Genomic DNA, 23,494 nt, shown 5'->3' with positions numbered 1-23,494 from the left:
TCTGAGAAACAAGAGAGTATTAAAAATTATGCTGCCACTTTTATACCACTGACCTCATTGCCGACAGGGATTTTGATGTCAGTTATGTTGTTTCCCCTTCGTTGGTTGCTTGGGTTGTTTGTGGCTAAACTAAATAAGAGTTTTGGTTTTGAAAGCTGCATGTAATGTGAAATAAAAATAGGCCAGTTCATTACTGGATTTGTGCCAATTGGAATTTCCCACCAATGGCATTAAAACAGTTTTATTTTTTTGTATTTACTTTCCGGTAAATACAGAGTATTCATGGGGATTAATGCCAGATAACGGGGAACATAAACTTTTAGCAGTATTTTTGAAAAAATCGAATTATATATATCTTTCTATTGGAAATTGATTCAAATTAAATTTTCAATTAGAATTCGATTAACATTAAATTTTAAAATTAAATAATGCAAGATCATTACAATTTATTTTTTTTTTTTCATAATGAACAAAAAAATATATATACATACTTCAAAGAATCTAGTTAACTGAAAAAAATTCAAATTTCAATACATACTAGTGCACTATTTACAAGGGAGCGTATAATCGACATTAAATAAATTTAAATAATCATACGCATAGTTGGATTTAACAATTGTAATCATTGTTGCTACAATGATTACAATTGTGACAAAATTTTCAATAGAAATAAAATTTTTACAAAATTTTCTATAGAAATAAAATTTTGAAAAAAAATTCTATAGAAATAAAAATAAAATGACAAAATTTTGACAAAATTTTTTATAGAAAAAAATTGTGACAAAATTTTCTATAGAAATAAATTTTTGACAAAATTTTCTATAAAATAAAATTTTTACAAAATTCTCTATAGGAATAAAATTTTGAACAAATTTTCTATAGAAATAAAAATTTAACAAAATTTTCTATAGGAATACAGTTTTGACGAAAATTTCTATAGAAATAAAATTTTGACGAAATATTCTATAAAAATAAAATGTTGACAAATTTCTTTCTAGAAATTTTCTATAGAAATAAAATTTTGACAAAAAATACAATTTTGGCAAAATTTTCTATAGAAATAAAATTTTGACAAATTTGTCTATAGAAATAAAATTTTGAACAAATTTTCTATAGGAATAAAATTTTGACAAAATTTTCTATAGAAATAAAAATTTGACGAAAATTCCTATAGGAATAAAGTTGTGACGACAATTTGTATAGAAATAAATTTTTGACAAAATTTTCGATAGAAATAAAATTTTAACAAAATTTTCTATAGAAATAAAAATTTGACAAAATTTTCTATAGAAATAAAAATTTGACAAAATTTTCTATAGAAATAAAATTTTGAACAAATTTTCTATAGGAATAAAAATTTGACAAAATTTTCTATAGAAATAAAATTTTGAAAAAATTTTGTATAGAAATAAAATTTTGAAAAAATTTTGTATAGAAATAAAATTTGGACAAAATTTTCTATAGAAAATAAATTTTGACAAAATTTTCTATAGAAATAAACTTTTGACAAAATTTTCTATAGAAATAAAATTTTGACAAAATTTTCTATAGAAATAAAATTTTGACAAAATTTTTTATAGAAATAAAATTTTGACAAAATTATTTATAGAAATAAAATTTTCAAAAAACAAAAATAAAATGTTGACAAAATTGTCTATAGAAATAAAAGAAAAAAATTTATTACTATAGAAATTTTCGTCAAAACTTTATTCCTATAGAAAATTTTGTCAAATTTTTTATTCCTATAGAAAATTTGTTCAAAATTTTATTTCTGTAGAAAATTTTGTCAACATTTTATTTCTATAGAAAATTTTGTCAAAATTTTATTTCTATAGAAACTTTTGTCAAAATTTTATTTCTATAGAAAATTTTGTAAAGATTTTATTTCTATAGAAAATTTTGTCAAAATTTTATTTCTATAGAACATTTTGTCAAAATAAAGTAAATTTTCTATAGAAATTTTCGTCAAAACTTTATTCCTACAGAAATTTTTGTCAAATTTTTATTCCTATAGAAAATTTGTTCAAAATTTTATTTCTATAGAAAATTTTTTCCAATTTTTTTTTCTATAGAAAAGTTTGTCAAAATAAAATAAATTTTGACAAAATTTTCTATAGTAATAAACTTTTGACAAAATTTTCTATAGAAATAAAATTTTGACAAAATTTTCTATAAAAATAAAATGTTGACAAATTTCTTTATAGAAAAAAATAGTGACAAAATTTTCTATAGAAATAAAATTTTGAAAAGTTTTTCTAAAGAAATGAAATTTTGCAAAATAAATTTTTTTATTTAGTAGTTTTTTTGGTAAAATTTTCTCCAAATTTTGATAATTATTTGTGGCTTGAGTGGTAACCGTGGATGCGATATTTGTATGAGACCATTGAGCGTATGAGTATTTTAAATTAATTAATATCGTTTATACGCAGTCATGTCTCAGAATTGAGGTTCAGAAAGTTTTCTATAGAAATAAAATTTTGACAAGTTTTTCTAAAGAAATGAAATTTTGCAAAATATTTTTTTTATTTAGTATTTTTTTCTCCAAATTTTGGTAATTATTTTTGGTTCGAGTGGCAACCGTGGATGTGATGTTTGTATGAGACTATTGAGCGTATGAGTATTTTAAATTAATTAATAACGTTTATACGCACTCATGTTTCTGAGTTGAGGTTCAGAAAATTTCCTATAGGAATAAAATTTTGACAAGTTTTTCTAAAGAAATGAAATTTTGCAAAATAATTTTTTTTATTTAATAGTTTGTTGGTAAAATTTTCTCCAAATTTTGGTAATTATTTTTGGCTCGAGTGGCAACCGTGGATGTGATATTTGTATGAGACCATAGAGCGTATGAGTATTTTAAATTAATTAATATCGTTTATACGCAGTCATGTCTCTGAATTGAGATTCACAAAATTTTCTATAGAAATAAAATTTTGACAAGTTTTTCTAAAGAAATGAAATTTTGCAAATTAAATTTTTTAATTTAGAAGTTTTTTGGTAAAAGTTTCTCCAAATTTTGATAATTATTTTTGGCTCGAGTGGCATGTGATATTTGTATGAGACCATAGAGCGTATGAGTATTTTAAATTAATTAATATTGTTTAAACGCACCCATGTCTCTGAATTGAGGTTCACAAAATTTGATCTCATAAAAAAAATTTATAAAATTAAATTTTCTATAATCTATTACGAGAATACCTCAATTGTATGAAGATAAATATTAAGGTGTAAATTAGTTCTCATCATTCAATCGCCTCAAACTGCACAACTAATTGGAAGTCATGTGAAAAAAAGTTTTGATGATGAATATACTCCTCGCAATAAAAGTTTTCGTCTAAGACCACAATCATCATCATGATCATTGCTATTCATGTTACAAATGGCAAAATGGAAAACAACGTTCTTAACCACAACTAACAATCAAGGATTGTTGTTGTAGTTGTTATTAACACTTTGTCTAATTTTAAATGAGTTCAACTAGTTTTTGGGAAGTTGCTTTATTTGGTCTTATTGTTTTTCCGGGACTACATATACAGATATGTGCACCATTTCCTTCTCGATTAAAGTTTCAATTTCCATTTACAGTTTATGAGTGGCTATTTTATTATTCTCAGATTTTGCTGGACTTAATTTTGATTTTGACTCAGACATTGAGAAGGTTTACAAAGAGAACCTTTCAGTGGGATATTTGATTTCATCACAATTGTTTGGCAATTTAATTAAAGACAGTCCTTCATGAGCCGAATGTATATTTTATCCTCACATATCCTTGGGGTATAATTTATTGTTTGTTTTCCAAATAACAAAAACCCCTTCATTCTTGTTGTTTTTTTCGTGATTCTTTGGAACTCGCCAACATCTAAAGTTACAAACAGAAAATATTGTATTAAAGTTTGTTTTTATTCTTCTTGCTAGTATCCTTAGGAGAAACAAAACTCCAGTAACAAAAAAAGTCAAAAAAACGAATGATAAAGGGACTACTTGCTGTTCCCATGTTACATCTCATGTAAACCGACCCACAGTTGGAAGGCTTGTGTAAGCCATAAAGTTTCTATATGAAACCTTTTTTTTTTTGGTACTTAATATTAATTTTTTATAAATTCAATATATGTTCAGTTCTATGCAAATACTTGACTTTTGAACGGCAAATGGCTAGCTCTGGTAAACATTATCAGATATATAGCTTGTCAAATAGTAGAAGAGGGTTAATATTTTCAAGAATATATTCCAAAATGATTGCCTTTTATGAAATGAAAATTATGAAATATTGATTGACTACAAATGTATTCATTGGGATTATTTATTTGTTTATGTTTACACTAATAACTACAAAAAACATTTTGTTTTATATATGGACAAAAGTTCGTACAGGTCGAATTTTATATACCCACCACCATGGATTGCATGCAACTAAGACGACACTTTGCAATTTCATCTACATGTAATAACTATAATCTAGACAGACTATATCTAATTATGAACCAATTTTTTTGTATAGAAACTAGAGGGAAATTACCTACATAATTCCGATATATCCCCTCGACTAAGAATCCGAAACCAAGCAGAATGTCAATGATGTTAAAGTGTTTTTAATAAACTATAAAAAAATTCAAAATAATCATACACCCTAGTGCACTATTTACAAGGGAGCGTATAATCGACATAATAAACATAAAATGATCATACGCATAGGGGGACGTCATTTAACAGCCATAATAATTCGAAGCAACCGAAACTCCAACAGAATCACTATAATTGCACCGAATTTTCACAAAAATCTCGACTTCCATAAAAAATTGACAGAAATCCAATTTTCTTAGAAAATTTTATAAAAATCGAATTTTTATAGAAAATTTAATAAAAATCGAATTTCATACAAAATTTTATAAAAATCTAATTTTCATAAAAAAATTGATCATAATCTAATTTTCATAAAAAATTGATCATAATCGAATTTTCATAAAAAAATGTTTGATTCTGATTTTTATAAAAAAATTTGATAAAAATCGAATTTAAAGAGAAAATTTTATATAAATTTAATTTTAATAGAAAATTTGATAAAGTCGATTTCATAAAAAATTTGATAAAAATTGAAAATTTAATTTAATTTAATAAAAATCGAATTTTCATAGAAAATTTGATAAAAATCTATTTTCATAAAAAAATTGATAAAAATGGAATTTTCATAAAAAAATTGATAATAATCGAAGCTTCATAGAAAATTTTTATTCTGATAGAAAATTTGATAAAAAACTGATTTAAAAGGGAGCGTATAATCGACATAAATAAAAATAAAATAATCATATGCATAGCGGGACGCTATTTAAACGCCACAATATTTCATAGTAATTTGAAGCAACCGAAATTCCGACAAAATCGGCATAATTCCAGCGAACTTTCACAAAAAAATCGATTGATAAAAATCGAATATTCATACAAAATTTGATAAAAACCGATCCTACATAGAAAATGTGATAATAAAAAATCGATTTTCAGAGAAAATTTTGCAAAAATCGAATTTTCATAGAAAATTTTACAAAAATAGAATTTTTATAGAAAATATTATAAAAAATCGAATTTTCATGGAAATTCAATGGAAATTTCGATAAAACTAGAATTTTCATAGAAAATTTGATAAGAATTGAATTTTCATAGAAAATTTGATAAAAATCGAATTTTCATAGAAAGTTTGAAAATATCTAATTTTCATAGAAACTTTTATAAAAAAAATCGAATTTTCATGGAAATTCAATGGAAATTTCGATAAAACTATAATTTTCATAGAAAATTTGATAAAATTGAATTTTCATAGAAAATTTGATAAAATTGAATTTTCATAGAAAATTTGATAAAATTGAAATTTCATAGGAAATTTGATTAAAATCGAATTTTCATAGAAAATTTTACAAAAATCGAATTTTTATAGAAAATTTTATAACAAATCGAATTTTCATGGAAATTCAATGGAAAATTCGATAAAACTATAATTTTCATAGAAACTTTGATAAAATTTAACTTTCATAAAAAATTTTATAAAATTGAATTTTCATAGAAAATTTGATAGAATTGAATTTTCATAGAAAATTTGATAAAATTGAATTTTCATAGAAAATTTGATAAAATTGAATTTTAATAGAAAATTTGATAAAATTGAATTGAATCATAGAAAATTTGACAAAAATCGATTTCTCATAGATAATTTCATAACACTCAAATTTTCATAGTTAATTTGATAAAAATTTAATATTCATAAACATTTTTGAAAAAACGATTTAAAAAAAAAAATTGATAAAAATCGAATTTCCATAGAAAATTTTACAAAAATCGAATTTTTATAGAAAATGTTATAAAAAATCGAATTTTCATGGAAATTTCGATAAAACTAGAATTTTCATAGAAAATTTGATAAGAATTGAATTTTCATAGAAAGTTTGAAAATATCTTATTTTCATAGACACTTTTATAAAAAATCGAATCAAATCGATTTCTCATAGATAGTTTCATAACACTCAAATTTTCATAGTGAATTTGATAAAAATTTAATATTCATAAAAAGAATTTGCAAAGAAAATTTGATAAAAATCGAATTTCCATAGAACATCTGGCAAAAATCGAATTTTCATAGAAAATTTTACAAAAATCGAATTTTCATAGAAAATTTGTTAAAAATTCAATTTTGAAAAAAACTAAGACTTTTCAAAGGAAATTTAATAAAAATCGATATTCAGAAAAAATTTTACAAAAATCGAATTTTCATGGAAATTCAATAAAAATAGAATTTTCATAGATAATTTGTAAAAATCTAATTTTCATAAAAAATTTGGTAAAATTAAATTTTCATAGAAAAATAAAATCGAATTTTTATAGATAATTTGGTCACTCAAATGTTCATAGGGAATTTGATAAACATTTAATATTCATAAAAAAATTTAAAACACCAATTTTCATAGAAAATTTGATAAAAACAGAATTTTTAGAGATAATTTGATGAAAAACGAATTTTCATAGAAAATTTTATAAAAAGAATATTTTATAAACATCGAATTTTAAAAACAAATATGATAAAAATCCAATTTACATAGAAAAGTTTGATAAAAAATCTATTTTCATTGAAAATATGATAAATGTCGAATTTTCATAGAAAATTTGATTAAAAACGAAATTTCATAGAAAAATTTAATATTCACAAAAAATTTGATAAATAACGAATTTTTAAAGAAAATTTGATAAAAAATTGAATTTTCAGAGAATATTTGATAACAACAGAGTTTTTATAGAAAATTCGATAAAAATCTAATTTTCATAGAAAAAAATAGAATTTTCATAGAGAATTGGTAAAAATCTAATTTTCATAGAATTTTGATAAAATTAAATTTTCGTAGAAAATTTGCCCAAAATCGAATTTTTATAGATAATTTGATAACACTCAAATGTCCATAGGGAATTTGATAAACATTTAATAGTCATAGAAATTTTGATAAAAATAGAATTTTCAGAGATAATTTGATGAAAATCGAATTTTCATAGAAAATTTTATAAAAATAAAAAAACATTTTATAAACATCGAATTTTTAAAGAAAATATGATAACAATCCAATTTACATAGAAAAGTTTGATAAGAATCCAATTTTCATTGAAAATATGATAAATGTCGAATTTTCATAGAAAATTTGATTAAAAACGAAATTTCATAAAAAAAAATTAATATTCACCGAAAATTTTATAAATATCGAAATTTTAAAGAAAATTTGATAAAAATCGAATTTTCAGAGAATATTTGATAACAATAGAATTTTTATAGAAAATTGGATAAAAATCTAATTTTCATAGAAAATTCGATAAAGTCATATGAATAATATACTATAGTAAATATGCCAATCGTAACAAAGTTTTATGCTACCAGAATTTTGGACCTAGTGATATTGATTCATGTAAATAAATTTATAAATTGTGAGTAGCCTACAATTGTACATAAATTTTTTCTCATTCCACAATACTAACAAGTTTTTCATAGCCACCTTTTGAATTGTTGTCACCTGTATTGTTATCCTAAAAACTTGTATAGAGCCAAAATCTAAAAATAACCATTTTCAAGATTGCCACTATCATATCAATATCTCAATTCTGGGCTAAAGGTTCTGAATACACATCAATGAGAATAGAAAAATCAAAAATTCCTACGATGGCACTTATTAAGTATAGCAGTAACGAAGAAAATGGACATTCATAGATTTGCCTTTTGAATAACAATGATAAAAAAAAAACACACTTTCAAGAGGTTTATTGTATTAATTTATAAAAATTGTAGTGACCATGTTCATGTGAAAAACTTTAAAAGTTTTATTGATCGAATTTCTTGATAGATGTAAGTTTACTATTTTTTTTATCTATTTTTCAAATATTGGTTAACTGTACCCGCAGCAATATGGTTTGAAAAGAAATTCCATATATTTTACTAAATTACTAAAATATCTTTATTATTAAAGTCATATGCACACAAACACGCACATACGCCCGTCCATCCATACAAAGACTAGAGTGTCAATAATGATGCCTTTTATAGTTTAATGGCCTCTTTGTGTATGTCTTCTTGTCTGATTCTGAGCCTTTTGCCCATGTAGAGAAAAGAACACCAAATTGCGCCTTAAAATAACTTACATTTGTCTTATCCTGACCATTGGGAGTGGATGCATTCACCGGAGTCTGATTGGGAGTTGGTGATTTATTTCCTTGGTCTTGATTTTCCATTGTTGACATTGGACAATAAGTTTTTTTTTTCTTTCTTTACTTTAGTTGAAAATTCAAGTTATTTTGAATTGAAATATTTCCAAAATTTTAATTTTCTTTCAACACTTTTTCACTTTTGTCCGTGGCCACACAAGTAACACTTGCTGAGAATAGTAATTCAATGATAAAACACTATGCACGACGTCTAACGAGTAACTGACACAGTTTGTCGGTTATGTTCCCTTGCATAGGACCAAAAATCTATGAAGAAGCATCGCAGTAGCGAAATGTTAAAAACTGTGCCAGAAAACAAAAACAAACATTCGCATTAATACACATAAACACACACACATACCCACTCAAGAAATGATATGTGAGCGCACCATCTATACACCCCTCACACAGCAGCCAGACCAGAATTACAACAGCTCAATTCTACCGCTCAACTATGGTTAACATGAAACAAAAACGAAAACATTAACTTTTCGTTTTTATGTTTTGTTTCCGTTTTTCGCATTTGCAAAAACAAAAAACACAAGAATAACAACAGAGAGTACATATTGCACAGCTTTTACTGAGTGGCAGCGAATACATAAACTTGAGAGAGAAAAGCTTTGTTGAGTTCTGTTAAGAATTGATAACAGTAGTTACTTTTAAGGGTTGTCATCGTATAAAAAAAGGAATACAAATACAAAATTAGAAAAATTGCCAGAAAATGATTAGTAAATAAACATTAAAAAATAAATAAATACATTTGGGAGAGATTTGAAGAAAACAAGTAGAGAGGGGGACGAATATGGCACAGTGGTAAACAATTCAAAAATATATAATATCATAAATTTCAAACGCAAAGCACACTGTAAACGAAATCGCCATTTTTAACATGTGAAATTTCCTTTTGTATTAAGGTGGGTATTAAGTTCGAGTTTAGCCGCTAAAATCGTCATTTTTTCACCATTACTTTTCTTTAATAATCTATTTTAAGGAATACAAACTTTGTGAAAATTTGCTTTTGACTTCTCCCCATCAAGTTATAAAAAAATTTGCAGCAAATATGTATAATTTTATGCCTTTTTCTTACTGATTTAGTTTTCACTTTAGCGATTTTAGCGGCTAAACTCGAACTTAGTACCCACCTTTAGAAAGAAATTTTAAAATCTCGAAAAATTAGACTTTGAGCATAGTGTGAACGTAATACAAGTATTAAATTTTCTATAATAAATATTTTTGACTTTTGGGATGTTTTTTTTTTTTGGGATGATATTTAACAGAAAATATTTTTTTATGTTTATTTTTACATTTCTCTCAGAATTTTATTTTGTTGATTTCTATCATAAAATTAATAAATTAAATGCTCATATTGATTCAATCAATTTATGTTATAGTCCATTCACATTACACTGAAAAAATATTTACGTGATATTCAAGATTACGCAACCTAAATTTTCAAAATATTAAGGAAATTTCTTTAAAATAATGAAATTTTAATTAAAATAAAGTTTATAATCTTTGTTTCAAACATTTTTTTCATTAAATTTAGGACACAAATTTTGTAAATTTTCGTCCCTCCATTAAAGTCCCATGTCTTCGAACTAAGGCTAATTTTCCTTACAGTAAAGAAACACATTTTTGATTTAAAGAAATTGTCCTTAAATTAACTGAAATATTGAAACTTTAGATTTAAGATAAAAACGCTTCAAATATAGGCTAAGACTTATTTTGAGGATTTAGCGTCTTTGGTTTAAAGTTTTTTTGGAATTAAGAAAAAATTGTTTACTTTGAAGTATCCGTTATAATTTGGATTTTTACACTGGTTTGTACGTGAAATTTGATAAATATGTGTTTGATAAATAATTTTAATTATATTAATCCTAGATTTAAAGCCAGATAGGTAGCTACAAAATTTCTTTATTTTAAAGAAGCCTCATCTTTGGCCCGGAATCAATACAAAAATCCTTAAGGGAAGGTCAAAATCTTTGAATCCAAGTAAACTTTTTTTTGAGTGTAGGCTAAAAATCTACTATTTGATAAAATTTTTTCCAAAGATATATTTTAGAATTTTTATTTCGTTAACTAAAAGTTTAAATTATATACTAGCAAAAATGTTAACTATTAACAATTATTACACACAAAAAATATCAATTATTATGTTTAAATTTGAGCTAACAACGTATTTTGTAAATACAATTACGATTTTAGTCACTTTAGCAACTAATTTTGTTATATCAACAAACCTTTTGTTATATCAACAAACCTTTTGTTATATCAACAAAAATTTAGTTGAACTTCAAAATTTTCTGTAACAACAACTTATCGTTAGCTCAAAAATTATAATATTATTTTGTGTGTAGGTACAGTTTGTCAAGAAAGTGTTTTGACAATGGGATAAAAATTATGTTTTGTTCCAAAATTAAATATAATGAAATTTTAAAAAAATATTTTATTATGTATTTTGCAAAGTATACATACGTACACAGAATTACAAATTTAATAAAATATTTAATATTTCAATTATTTCTAGAATTTGAAATATTTGGCAATGTCAAAAGACTTTCTTGACATACTGTATATAAATACCCATTGAATTGTAAATATGACGAAATGTTAAATATTGACGTTTTTAGCTTTGACCAACAAGGGAATGTTCCTACTTCCAAAAAGAAATAGAACCTAAATGACCTAAATGAATATTAAATTTTTAAAGATATTGACAAGCACCCTAAAAAAGTATTTCACAAATACAAGGCTGCCTTAGTAGCCCCCAAAAATGTCATTCTGAACTAACACTGAAAAAAAGTGAACCCTATATGTCACTAAAGCCATTTATACTCTATTATAGTTGATGGAAATATTATGTTTTAAGAAAGTTTTCTTGACTTTAATACTTTTTTGCGGGGAAAACAATTTTACACAAATGAAGCATAAAGTTAATATATTATAATAAATAATAATAAATTCGAAAACATAGTTTAAATATTCTTAAAATTTGTAAATCTCTCTTGATCTTCGTATGGCACTAAAGGCATTTTTGCAACATTGAACTCCATTTTTTTCCTTCAAGGTGGGTATTAAGATCGAGTTTAGCCGCTAAAATCGCTAAAGTGAAAACTAAATCAGTAAAAAAAGTCATACAATTATACAAATTTTGTTGCAAATTTTATTATAACCTGACGGGGAATAGCCCAAAGCAAATTTTCATAAAGTTTGTATTCCTTAAAGTGGATTAATTAAGAAAAGTAATCGTGAAAAAATAGCAATTTTAGCGGCTAAACTCGAATTTAATACCCACCTTCACACTGCAAAATTTTTTTACAAACAAAAACAAAATAATTATGTCTAATAAATTTTCTGGAATTTGTAGGAAAATATTTACTTATTTTTGTGAAATCGGCGTGACATGTGCGTTTGCAATACAGTTTAGTTAAAATGTTCTAAATAAAATTTTTCTTTTAAAATTAACCAAAATTTTCCTTCCTTTTGGGGTCACTATTTTTTTATTGTAGTTATAATTCCATGATGGAATAGTTTATATCATCCTAATTTTCATGTACTAAAATTCATTATTACAATGTGCCCAACAGTAACATATCAACCATTTTTGGTAGAATTAGACAATCAACCATGATCTTATTCCCAAAAGTGGAGCGGTTTTTACTAGAGGTCTGCACAATTCCATTTGTAAATGCAGAGTACACGTGTACTTGCTAAATGAGTACATCTATTTGAGAGAGTCGCAAAACAATTGGTACACATTTTAATGAACACCAAAAGCCACGAGTAACTTCTTGTTGCTGCTCTGATGTCTTCACTACCAACAAACACATATTCCTCTTTCTCTCTTATTGAAGTGTACTCGGAGTGATCACGTCGAGTATGTTGAGAGAACAAAACTTCATAGAGTACTCCATGTACCACGTGCAGTTTCAGAAATACAAGAAAACAGTTACTCTCCATAATATATGTTTTCGAATTGATATAAAGAACGGCAAACGTTAAGGTAAGTGTGTGACATACATAAATATATGAAATATGTGACATACATACATATCTATGATTAATAATAATGGAAAGTTTTGCTTCGCACATAACTGAGAAATACTTGTGGTACCACGTGAAGTGAAGAAAATCCATGTTGTACTTTTTCTCAAGTACTTATATTTTTATTGTTCCTTTTTTTCGGAACACATATTGTTTCGGATAAGTACTTGGTGGTATTTGACAAGCAAGTGTTCTCTTCACTTCACTACTTGCGCTCTGAGAGAAAGACAGTGTATGTACTATATTCGACAGCGAATTGCATACATGTAGTGAAAAGTTATTCGATGTAGACCTCTAGTTTTTACATTTTATTTATTTTTTTCATTAATTTCTATTGGGAATTATACTTTATTTAATGGGATTTGTAGGTCGGACAAAATCGAATTATAACAGTCTGCTAATAAAAATTTCTTGTACTAAACTTTCCATCTGGCATTATTATGTTAAACAAAAATAAGAGCTTACAAAGCTAACATAAATATCTCTTTAAGATTTATCATTTGAATATTTTCCATTTGCCGAATATTTTATGTTATTTTACCTGTATGTTTTGTATTTAAAACTAAATACATACACAAATTCCCTAGCTACGAACCATATATCTGTACACACTCCCTCTCTTACACTATCTCACTATATTTTTCTCTTGCAATTTTATATCACAATAGTTAGCAGTGCAACGACACCATTGCCATTATGTTACTGCCCTGAGTTGTTTAGAATGAGATGAAGCAACAAAATATGAAGAAGAAGAAGATGGGGGCAAAATACTGTTACACATTATAAAAGCCAGTGCCCTAGGTCAGAGATAATGGAGGCTTTGGTGGGAGCAATGTGATGTTATTTAAATTAAAGAGAAAGAGAAAGAGAGAGGGTTGTGTGTGTGGTCATAAACTAAAGGTATTTGCGTAGTTAAAATCTATGTATGTTGTGGACTTTCCTTTAACGATTGTTAGCTTAAATATCTATTAAAAATTAATGGGTTAACCAAAATTTTTGCAAGTACTATAATGAAATGTTAATCTTTCTTTATAGCGGGATGTTAAGGAAACAGAAAATATTTCTCGTTTATTAAATAGAAAGATCGAATAAAATCAACATTTCTTATTTCTCGTTTATTTTGTTTTACTTGGGCAACAAGTCAAGATACAGTTTTTTGTTCTATAACGTCGTAAGTAAGGTGAAAGGTAACCTAAACAATTATAAATTAATTTGTACACAAACAACACTTTTTCCATTGTGCTTCTTTTTTTATATATACTATATAAACCATCATTTCTATAAAAATTCCAAGAAAATAGGGTAATTGCACTTGCATTTAATTTGCTGGCATTAACATCAACTCCTCTATGTTGGCGGTTGGTTTCATGGGTTTTCGTCTGTCTGTTTAGCTTTTCCTTTGACACATACAACAATGCTAAGGATTGTAATAGTCTGCAATACCTGCAGAAAGGAAACGGAACCACTTGCCAAATGAAAAGCCATGTAGTGTAGTTGTAAAAGAGTTCTACTGCTACATTAATAGAATCATTCATGCGGTAAATTTGCAAGATAAGAGAGACTACGATATAAAAGAAATTGGCTTGCGTTTGGAGAATATAAAGCAAAACATACGTGAAAAAACCAAAGTGTTGGCCAATTTGTTAAAACAAAAAAAATAAATATTAAATATAAATCATAAGGAGAATATCAAAGGAAATTTATGAAAATATACAAAATTAAAAATTCCAAAAAATCAAATATTCCATGGTAAACCTCAATAAATCATATTCGTATTTTAGATAAAACCAACCAAACAAAAAACCTTATTTTGCAAAATTTTATAGAAAATTTTGTCAAAACTTTATTTCTATAGAAAATTTTGTCAAAATTTTATTTCTATAGAAAATTTTGTCAAAATTTTATTTCTATTGAAAATTTGACGAAATTTTATTTCTATAGAAAATTTTGTCAAAATTTTATTTTTATAGAAAATTTTGTCAAAATTTTTTTTCTACAGAAAATTTTATCAAAATTTTATTTCTATTGAAAATGTTGGCACAATTTTATTTCTATACAAAATTTTGTCAAAATTTTATTTCTATAGGTTAGGTTAGGTTAGGTAAAAGTGGCAGCCCGATTAAGATTCAGGCTCACTTAGACTATTCAGTCCATTGTGATACCACATTAACTAAAAGTACGTTTTACATGTGGGCACTTCTAGTTTATTTCTATAGAAAATTTTGCAAAAAATTTATTTTTGTAGAAAATTTGGTCAAAATTTTATTTCTATAGAAAATTTTGCCAAAATTTTATTTCTATTGAAAATTTTTATATATTTTTTTTCTATGGAAAATTTTGTTAAAATGTTGTTTCTATAGAAAATTTTGCCAAATTTTTTCTATAGAAAAATTTGTCAACATTTTATGTCTATAGAAAATTTTGTCAAAATGTTATGTCTATAGAAAGTTTTGTCAAAATTTTATTTCTATAGAAAATTTTGTCAAAATTTATTTCTATAGAAAATTTTGTCAAAATTTTATTTCTATACAAAATTTTGTCAATATTTTATTTCTATAGGAAATTTTGTCAAAATTTTATTTGTATAGAAAATGTTATTTCTATAGAAAATTTTAATAAAATTTTATTTCTATAAAAAATTTTACAAAAATTTTATTTCTATAGAAATTTTTGTCAAAATGTTATTTCTATAGAAAATTTTGTGAAAATTTTATTTCTATGGAAAATTTTGCTGAAATGTTATTTCTATAGAAAATTTTGTCACAATTTTATTTCTATAGAAAATTTGGTCAAAATTTTATTTCTATAAAAAATTTTGTCAAAATTTTATTGCTATAGAAAACTTTGTCAAAATTTTATTTCTATAGAAAATTTTCTCAAAATTTTATTCCTATAGACATTTTTTTCAAAATTTTATGTTTACAGAAGATTTTGTCAAAATTTTGTTTCTATAAAAAAATTATCCAAACAATGAACATGTAAAACATAACAAAACCAATACAAAAACAAAGCAAATTAATCGCAAAAGCTTATAAATCTTAGTGCAGACACAGTAATGATGATGATTTGTCAGACGATTTCATAATGGACTAAATGTCTTTCATGGCAGGCTTGCAATATCAAAATTGAATTAAACCAAAACAAAATCAAAAAAGTCCTAATAGGCATTTACATTGTTTTTTTTGTAGAACAATAACAAATGTTGAAGCGAACAAATTCGAAAAAAACACCAAGAAAATAGAACAAATGTAACAGAAAAAAGTGCTTACAAAAGACATTATGGAATTGATGACTTTTTAAGGGCCTCAACACACACAAACAATGGAGAATGATGGCAAAAATTCCTCTTAAATGGTGCCCTTAAAAGATGTCCATAAACTAACGTCAGCCATCAGCATTTGATTATAATTTGTCTGGTATGACCAAAGACATGGAATTTGTGTACTGGCGAGGACCTCATTTCTTTGTGAAATGAGGTCTTTGAAGATGGAGCGCCAGTTTTCAAAAAGGTAATATTTTTAAAATATCAACTAAAAGACATATTAATGATTTATGCTAGAAATAGTTTTTGGGTTAACTATAAAATTTATTACGTTTTTTATGAACTAACTTTTATTTAATTTAAAAAATGTATATAAACTTTTTCCCAATAGAAACATAACATTTGCAATTCAATTTAATATTAATGGGTAAGATACTAAAAACAAACAACAACAAAAATAACAACTTTAATGAAAGGTATGGGATAATATTGTCTACATAGACAAAGTTAATAAAATAATTAAAATATTTAAAGAGCCAAATAGTTCATAAAAATAGAAGCACAATTTTGCTAATGTTGCAAACAATAGAAAAATTTCTAACAACAACATAAAAGATCACTGAATAAAAATTTCGTTTCAGAGAAATAAAATAGTTTTTTGAGAGTAGAAATACAATTTTGCAAAAATTTTCTACAGATCTAAAATTTTATAAAACATTTCTAAAATAAAATTTTAGACAAAATCACATTACAATACATGGAGATTGAAGTCAATATTTTTTCGTTCCATTCTAATGTTTTTTTATATATGTTCATATTGGCTCAGATATATATTTTAAATATTATACAGTCTATTGACATAACATAATCATCACCTCAATGCATTGAAAATGCCGAGTGAAAACGCATTTTGAATTCTTTTTGTTTTATTGTCTATTGTGCTGTCATTGTTTTCTGACAACGAAAATTACAACAATATTGAGAGATGTTTATTTCGAGACAAAAATGTTTTGGCAACATTTCAGATAAATAAAAACCAAATTACTTTTGCATGCCCTAAAAAAAATGTATATAATTATCCCGTTGTAAAGTTAAGAACCATATAAAATGAAAGTGAAATTCACATTTAAAATGTGATTTATTGTAATGACGAAAGTGACGTGTCTGCTTGTAATTCTTTGGGTCTAGACATGACACCTTATTTTCAGATGTGCATTTGCTTTAATTTCAGACCAATGTGTATATTATATTATATACACTACACTCATAGAAAAAAGTCTTCAAAATTAGCAAACATTTCAACCATTTTCTTAATTGACTTTATTTTTTAATTTGATTAAAATTTTAATTCCACATTTTTTTTTTAATTTTTTAACAATTACCTTTTGCAACTGCAATCAAATTTTTAATTTGAAATATTTTGATGATCTTTTTTCTGTGTACTGTTTTAACAGATTTTTCTACTGTGCCTACTAACAATTTTCTTTGACTGCGTTAAAACCCATAGTGAAGATTATGTGCGCTCCAGTACAGGACATTGAAAACGAATTCAATTAAAACCATCATGCCAAATTTTATTGACTTAAAACGCAAAAAATTGAACAATGAAGTGTGAACGACATTAAACAAAAATAAATAAGGAAAACATACATACATCAGATACTACATAAAAAAATAATAATGAAACGATAATACCACAAAATTTGTTTACGGCATAGCAAAAAAACTCAACGTTTTTATATTTACTCAAATGGAATCAAGATAAATAACATGAAAGGTATTTTTTTTGTATACACAATATTTAATATATATTTATATACTCCAAGGTGTCATAATAAAACAAATCATAATTTATTGCTCGTAGTCTAGCCAAGTATTAGGTATGTTGCATTAATTAAAAGAAAAGCAAAATAAAACAAGAAGGGTGAATTTAAAATCCATAAAAATATTATCTTGTATGCATCCATATACAGTGTCTAATATCGAAAATTTTATCTCTATAGAAAATGTTTTCAAAATTTTATTTCCATAGAAAAATTTGTCAAAATTTTATTTCTATAGAAAATTTTGTCAAAATTTTATTTCTATAGAAAATTTTGTCAAAATTTTATTTCTATAGAAACTTTTATTAAAATTTTATTTCTATAGAAAATTTTGTCAAAATTTTATTTCTATAAAAATTATGCCAAAATTTTATTTCTATAGAAAGTTTTGGCAAAATTTTATTTCTATAGAAAACTTTGTCAAAATTTTATTTCTATAGAAAATTTTGTCAAAATTTTATTTCTATAGAAAATTTTGTCAAAATTTTATTTCTATAGAAAATTTTGTCAAAATTTTATTTTTATAGAAAATTTTGTCAAAATTTTATTTCTATAGAAAATTTAGTCAAACTTTTTTTTTTTTGAAAATTTTGTCAAAATTTTATTTCTATAGAAAATTCTGTCAAAATTTTATTTCTATAGAAAATTTTGTCAAAATTTTATTTCTATAGAAAATTGTCTCAAAATTTTATTTCTATAGAAAATTTTGTCAACACTTTATTTCTATAGAAAATTTTGTCAAAATTTTATTTCTATAGAAAATTTTGTTAAAATTTTATTTCTATAGAAAATTTTGTCAAAATGTTATTTCTATAGAAAATTCTGTCAACATTTTATTTCTATATAAAATTTTGTCAAAATTTTATTTCTATAGAAAATTTTGTCAAAATTTTATTTCTATACAATATTTTGTCAAAATTTTATTTCTATAGAAAATTTTGTCAAAATTTTATTTCTATAGAAAATTTTGTCAAAATTTTATTTCTATAGAAAATTTTGTTAAAATTTTATTTCTATAGAAAATTTTGCTAAAATTTTATTTCTATAGAAAATTTTGTCAAAATGTTATTTCTATAGAAAATTTTGTCAAAATTTTATTTCTATAGAAAATTCTGTCAACATTTTATTTCTATAGAAAATTTTGTCAACACTTTATTTCTATAGAAAATTTTGTCAAAATTTTATTTCTATAGAATATTTTGTCAAAATTTTATTTCTATAGAAAATTTTATTTCTATAGACAATTTTGTCAAAACTTTATTTCTATAGAATATTTTGTCAAAATTTTATTTCTATAGAAAATTTTGTCAAATTTGTATTTCTATAGAAAATTTTGTCAAAATTTTATTTCTATAGAAAATTTTATCAAAATTTCATTTCTATAGAAATGTTTATCAAAATTTGATTTCTAAAGAAAATTTTGTCAAAATTTTATTTCTATAGAAAATTTTGTTAAAATTTTATTTCTATAGAAAATTTTGTTAAAATTTTATTTCTATAGAAAATTTTGTCAAAATTTTATTTCTATAGAAAATTTTGTCAAAATTTTATTTCTATAGAAAATTTTGTCAAAATTTTATTTCTATAGAAAATTTTGTCATAATTTTATTTCTACAGAAAATTTTGTCAAAATTTTATTTCTATAGAAAATTTTGTCAAAATTTTATTTCTATAGAAAATTTTGTCAAAATTTTATTTCTATAGAAAATTTTGTCAAAATTTTATTTTATTTATTAATTAATTTTGTCAAAATTGTATTTCTATAGAAAATTTTCTCAAAATTTTATTTCTATAGAAAATTTCTCAAAATTTTATTTCTATAGAAAATTTTGTCAAAGTTTCATTACTACAGAAAATTTTCTCAAGATTTTATTTCAATAGAAAATTTTCTCAAGATTTTATTCCTATAGAAAATTTTGTCAAAAAAAAAAAAATTTCCTACAACTTGTAGCTTTATTTACGGCCGAGTTGTAAAATTAACTGTTGCTAAAATCTTAAAATCTTTGTTTCTATTAAACGTCTACTGTTTTATCCACTGTGCCCATAGAGACTTGAAAAATGCGTTTAACAACAGCAAATTTTGCTCCGTCGTCGTCTTTGGTGTTTTATTCTTACATTCTGACTGCCCAATAAAACATATTGCTAAAAATAGAACGAAAACTACATCAACGACAATAATCGCTCCATTAATAATGAAACAAATGCGTATTTAAAAATAATCGCAACATGAGAATATTCCATGGAGTAGACCGGTAGTCGGTCTCACAAATAGGACTGATAGACAGGCAGACAGACAGACAGATGAATGCTGATTGTGTTTTTATTGCACTTAACTCACCACTAGCCTATGGAAAAATCAAATTTATAGGCATGTAAATAAAAAAAATAGGAGAAAATTAAAACGGAGAAACCTTTAAAATAATTATCAATTAAACGCATAAAATTGCATGCCATCGTTGTACTCTTAAGAGGATTGTTAAGACAGTACGGGCTGTAGGATGGTGCAGCTTTTTTCTGTGATGCAATCTATTCAATTTTAATTTATGGTTGTAGCTAGCGAATAGTTTTGTTTTTCTCATGTCAAATGAGAAAAAAAACAAAAATATTAGCAATATTAACAAGTGGTTGTAGTCGTCGATTGTTCAATCGAGACCGACCACTTGTTGTCCTCCACCATTATAGGTAGAATGTGTTTATAAATTTTGTTTCAATATTATAATGATATTTAGTGGAATAGCAAACTTTTTGAATAATGCATTTGCCTAAATGTACATATCTGATTTGAAGCGTGGTATATGAAATTTTCATTTATGTGTCGATAAAACAGTTTATTCTATGTTTTCTGTACACACAAAAAATTTTTGCTCTGATTCAATCACCAAATTAATTGGTCCAATTAATTTTTTAATTGAAATGTCTTCAATCACGAAAATGATAGTATCAATCACAGTTTTAATTGGGCATAGAAAAAGTTCTTGATTAAACAATTAATTGATTTTTTCAGCAAAATTCAATTAATTTTTTAATTGATTCAATTAAAAATTTAATTGATGTTGATTGCAAAACGCAATTAATTTATTAAGGTAACTATTTTTAATTACTTATTTAGATTGGCTTAGAGTTTTTATTTGGATTAACAAATGATTGTTTGAAATACATTTTTAATTAAAAAAGTAAAAAAAAATCAGCACTTTTTTTAACTGAATTAGTCTTCCGAATTTGATTAAAAAGTTATTTGTATCAATTAATTTGTTAATTAAACATTTTAAAAATTTCAATCATTGACTTAATTAACTTAATGTTTCTATCATGATTAAAAAGTTAATTGTATCAATTAATTTATTAATTGAAAAAATTTTCAACTTCAATTAACTTATTAATTGGAAATATTTTGGTGATATTTTTTTCTGTGTAGAGGTATGCATGTGGTTTAATTGAGGCATGAACATATCCCCTACTCAATCATAACCTCCGAAGGAAAAGTAGATGATCAATTTTTGTTTTTAGCAATTCTTGGTTGATGCGTGCTGAGTACCAGCGTAAAACCACAATGAAAGCGATAAAATCGCCCAACATCATTTTCCTAATGAATGACTATAAAAAATATAAATTTGTCAACCATAATCTGGTTACAAATTTAATATATAAAAAATGCTTTTGATATCCCATAAATTATCATATACCAGGCATACAGTATTCGTGATACTCACTCCACTACCATTACAAATATTGAAGTGAATGTGAATTAATTCTAAAGTACATTACAATGCTAAGCGTTATGCAAAACTACAAACCCATGCATCAATTTAAATACAGCATTGCATGAAATAAAAAGAAAAATTCGTCGACACGCACGCAGTATTAAATGCATAAACACACACACATACATGTAGACGTGAGCTTGTAAACCAGTTGATTGTCCTATTTTCCGCTCACTGCCTTATTATGTGAGTTTTAAAAATAAACCAGATGTGGTCCACACTTTATTTTGTTGCTGTCTTCTAGAATTGCCAGAACGCATAAATTTCGTAGGGTATAACCCAAGAGTAGACACACACACCCACTTTACATTATCGGATGAAAACAGTTGGCAGAGATGGAAGCTTACGAATTTAAAAAAAAAAAATACATAATAATAATATATAATATTTATTAAAATAAGGCTTAATAATAATGAGGCTTAAAAGCTTTCATACTATAGAAATAACATTTTGACAAAATTTTCAATAGAAATAAAATGTTGACAAATTTATCTATAGAATAGACAAAATTTTCTATAGAAATAAAAGGTTAACAAAATTTTCGTTAGAAATAAAATTTTAACAAAATTTTCGATAGAAATAAAAATTTGACATTTTATATAGAAATAAAATTTTGACAAAATTTTCTATAGAAATGACATATTGCCCAAATTTTCTATAGAAATAAAATTTTGACAAAATTTTTTATAGAAATAAAATTTTGACGAAATATTCTATAGAAATCAAATTTTGACAAAATTTTCTAAAGAAATAAAATTTTGACAAAATTTTCTATAGAAATAACATTTTGACAAAATTTTTTATAGAACTAAAATTTTGAAAAAATATTCTATAGAAATAAAATTTTGACAAAATTTTTTATAGAAATAAAAATTTGACAAAATTTTCTGCAGAAATAAAAATTTGACAACATTTTATATAGAAATAATTTTTTTTTATATAAATAAAATTTTGAAAAAATATTCTATAGAAATAAAATTTTGACAAAATTTTCTAAAGAAATAAAATTTTGACAAAATTTTCTATAGAAATAAAATTTTGTCAAAATCTTTTCTATAGAAATACAATTTTGATAAGATTGTCTATAGAAATAAAATTTTGATAAAATTTTCTTAGTAATAAAATTTTGTGAAAAACTTTTCTATAGAAATAAAGTTTTGACAAAATTTTCTATAGAAATAAAATTTTGATAAAATGTTCTATAGAAATCAAATGAAAAAATTTTGTACAGAAATAAAATTTTGACAAAATTTTCTATAGAAATAAAATTTTGAAAACATTTTCTATAGATATAAAATTTTGACAAAATTTTCTATAGAAATAAAATTTTGGCAAAAATTTTCTATAGAAATAAAATTTTGACAAAACTTTCTATAGAAATAAAATTTTGTGAAAAACTTTTCTATTGAAATAAAATTTTGATAAAATTTTCTATAGAAATAAAATTTTGATAAAATGTTCTATAGAAATCAAATGACAAAATTTTCTATAGAAATAAAATTTTGACAAAATTTTCTATAGATATAAGATTTTAATAAAATTTACTATAGAAACAAAATTTTGACAAAATTTTCTATAGAAATAAAATTTTGCGAAAAATTTTTCTATAGAAATAACCTTTTGACAAAATTTTCTATAGAAATAAAGTTTTGACAAAATTATCTATAGAAACAACATTTTGACAAAATTTTCTATAGAAATAAAGTTTTTGACAAAATTTTCTATAGAAATAAAATTTTGAAAAAATGTTCTATAGAAATCAAATGACAAAATTTTCTATAGAAATAAAAATTTGACTAAATTTTCTATAGAAATAAAATTTTGACAAAATATTCTATAGAAATAAAACTTTAAAAAATATTCTATAGAAATAAAATTTTGAC

The 23,494-nt window shown here is 24.0% G+C and overlaps 1 protein-coding gene across 8 annotated transcripts in view; it reads right to left on the bottom strand.

Moving 5' to 3' along the window:
• Positions 1-23,494, bottom strand: part of LOC142220337 (uncharacterized protein ZK1073.1) — a 99,968-nt gene that overhangs the window by 46,483 nt on the left and 29,991 nt on the right. The window contains exon 1 of one of the 8 annotated variants that reach the window (XM_075289417.1): positions 8,659-8,930. The exons of the other annotated variants lie outside the window; for them this stretch is intronic. Coding sequence (XP_075145532.1) covers positions 8,659-8,757 — 99 coding nt within the window. The 5' untranslated portion in view covers positions 8,758-8,930. Of the gene's footprint in view, positions 1-8,658; positions 8,931-23,494 lie in introns of those variants that run through there. 8 annotated transcript variants of the gene reach the window in all.

This window comes from Haematobia irritans, chromosome 1 (assembly GCF_050003625.1).
Source record: "Haematobia irritans isolate KBUSLIRL chromosome 1, ASM5000362v1, whole genome shotgun sequence".
Lineage (NCBI taxonomy): Eukaryota > Metazoa > Arthropoda > Insecta > Diptera > Muscidae > Haematobia > Haematobia irritans.
This window is presented reverse-complemented; position numbering and strand designations above follow the sequence as displayed.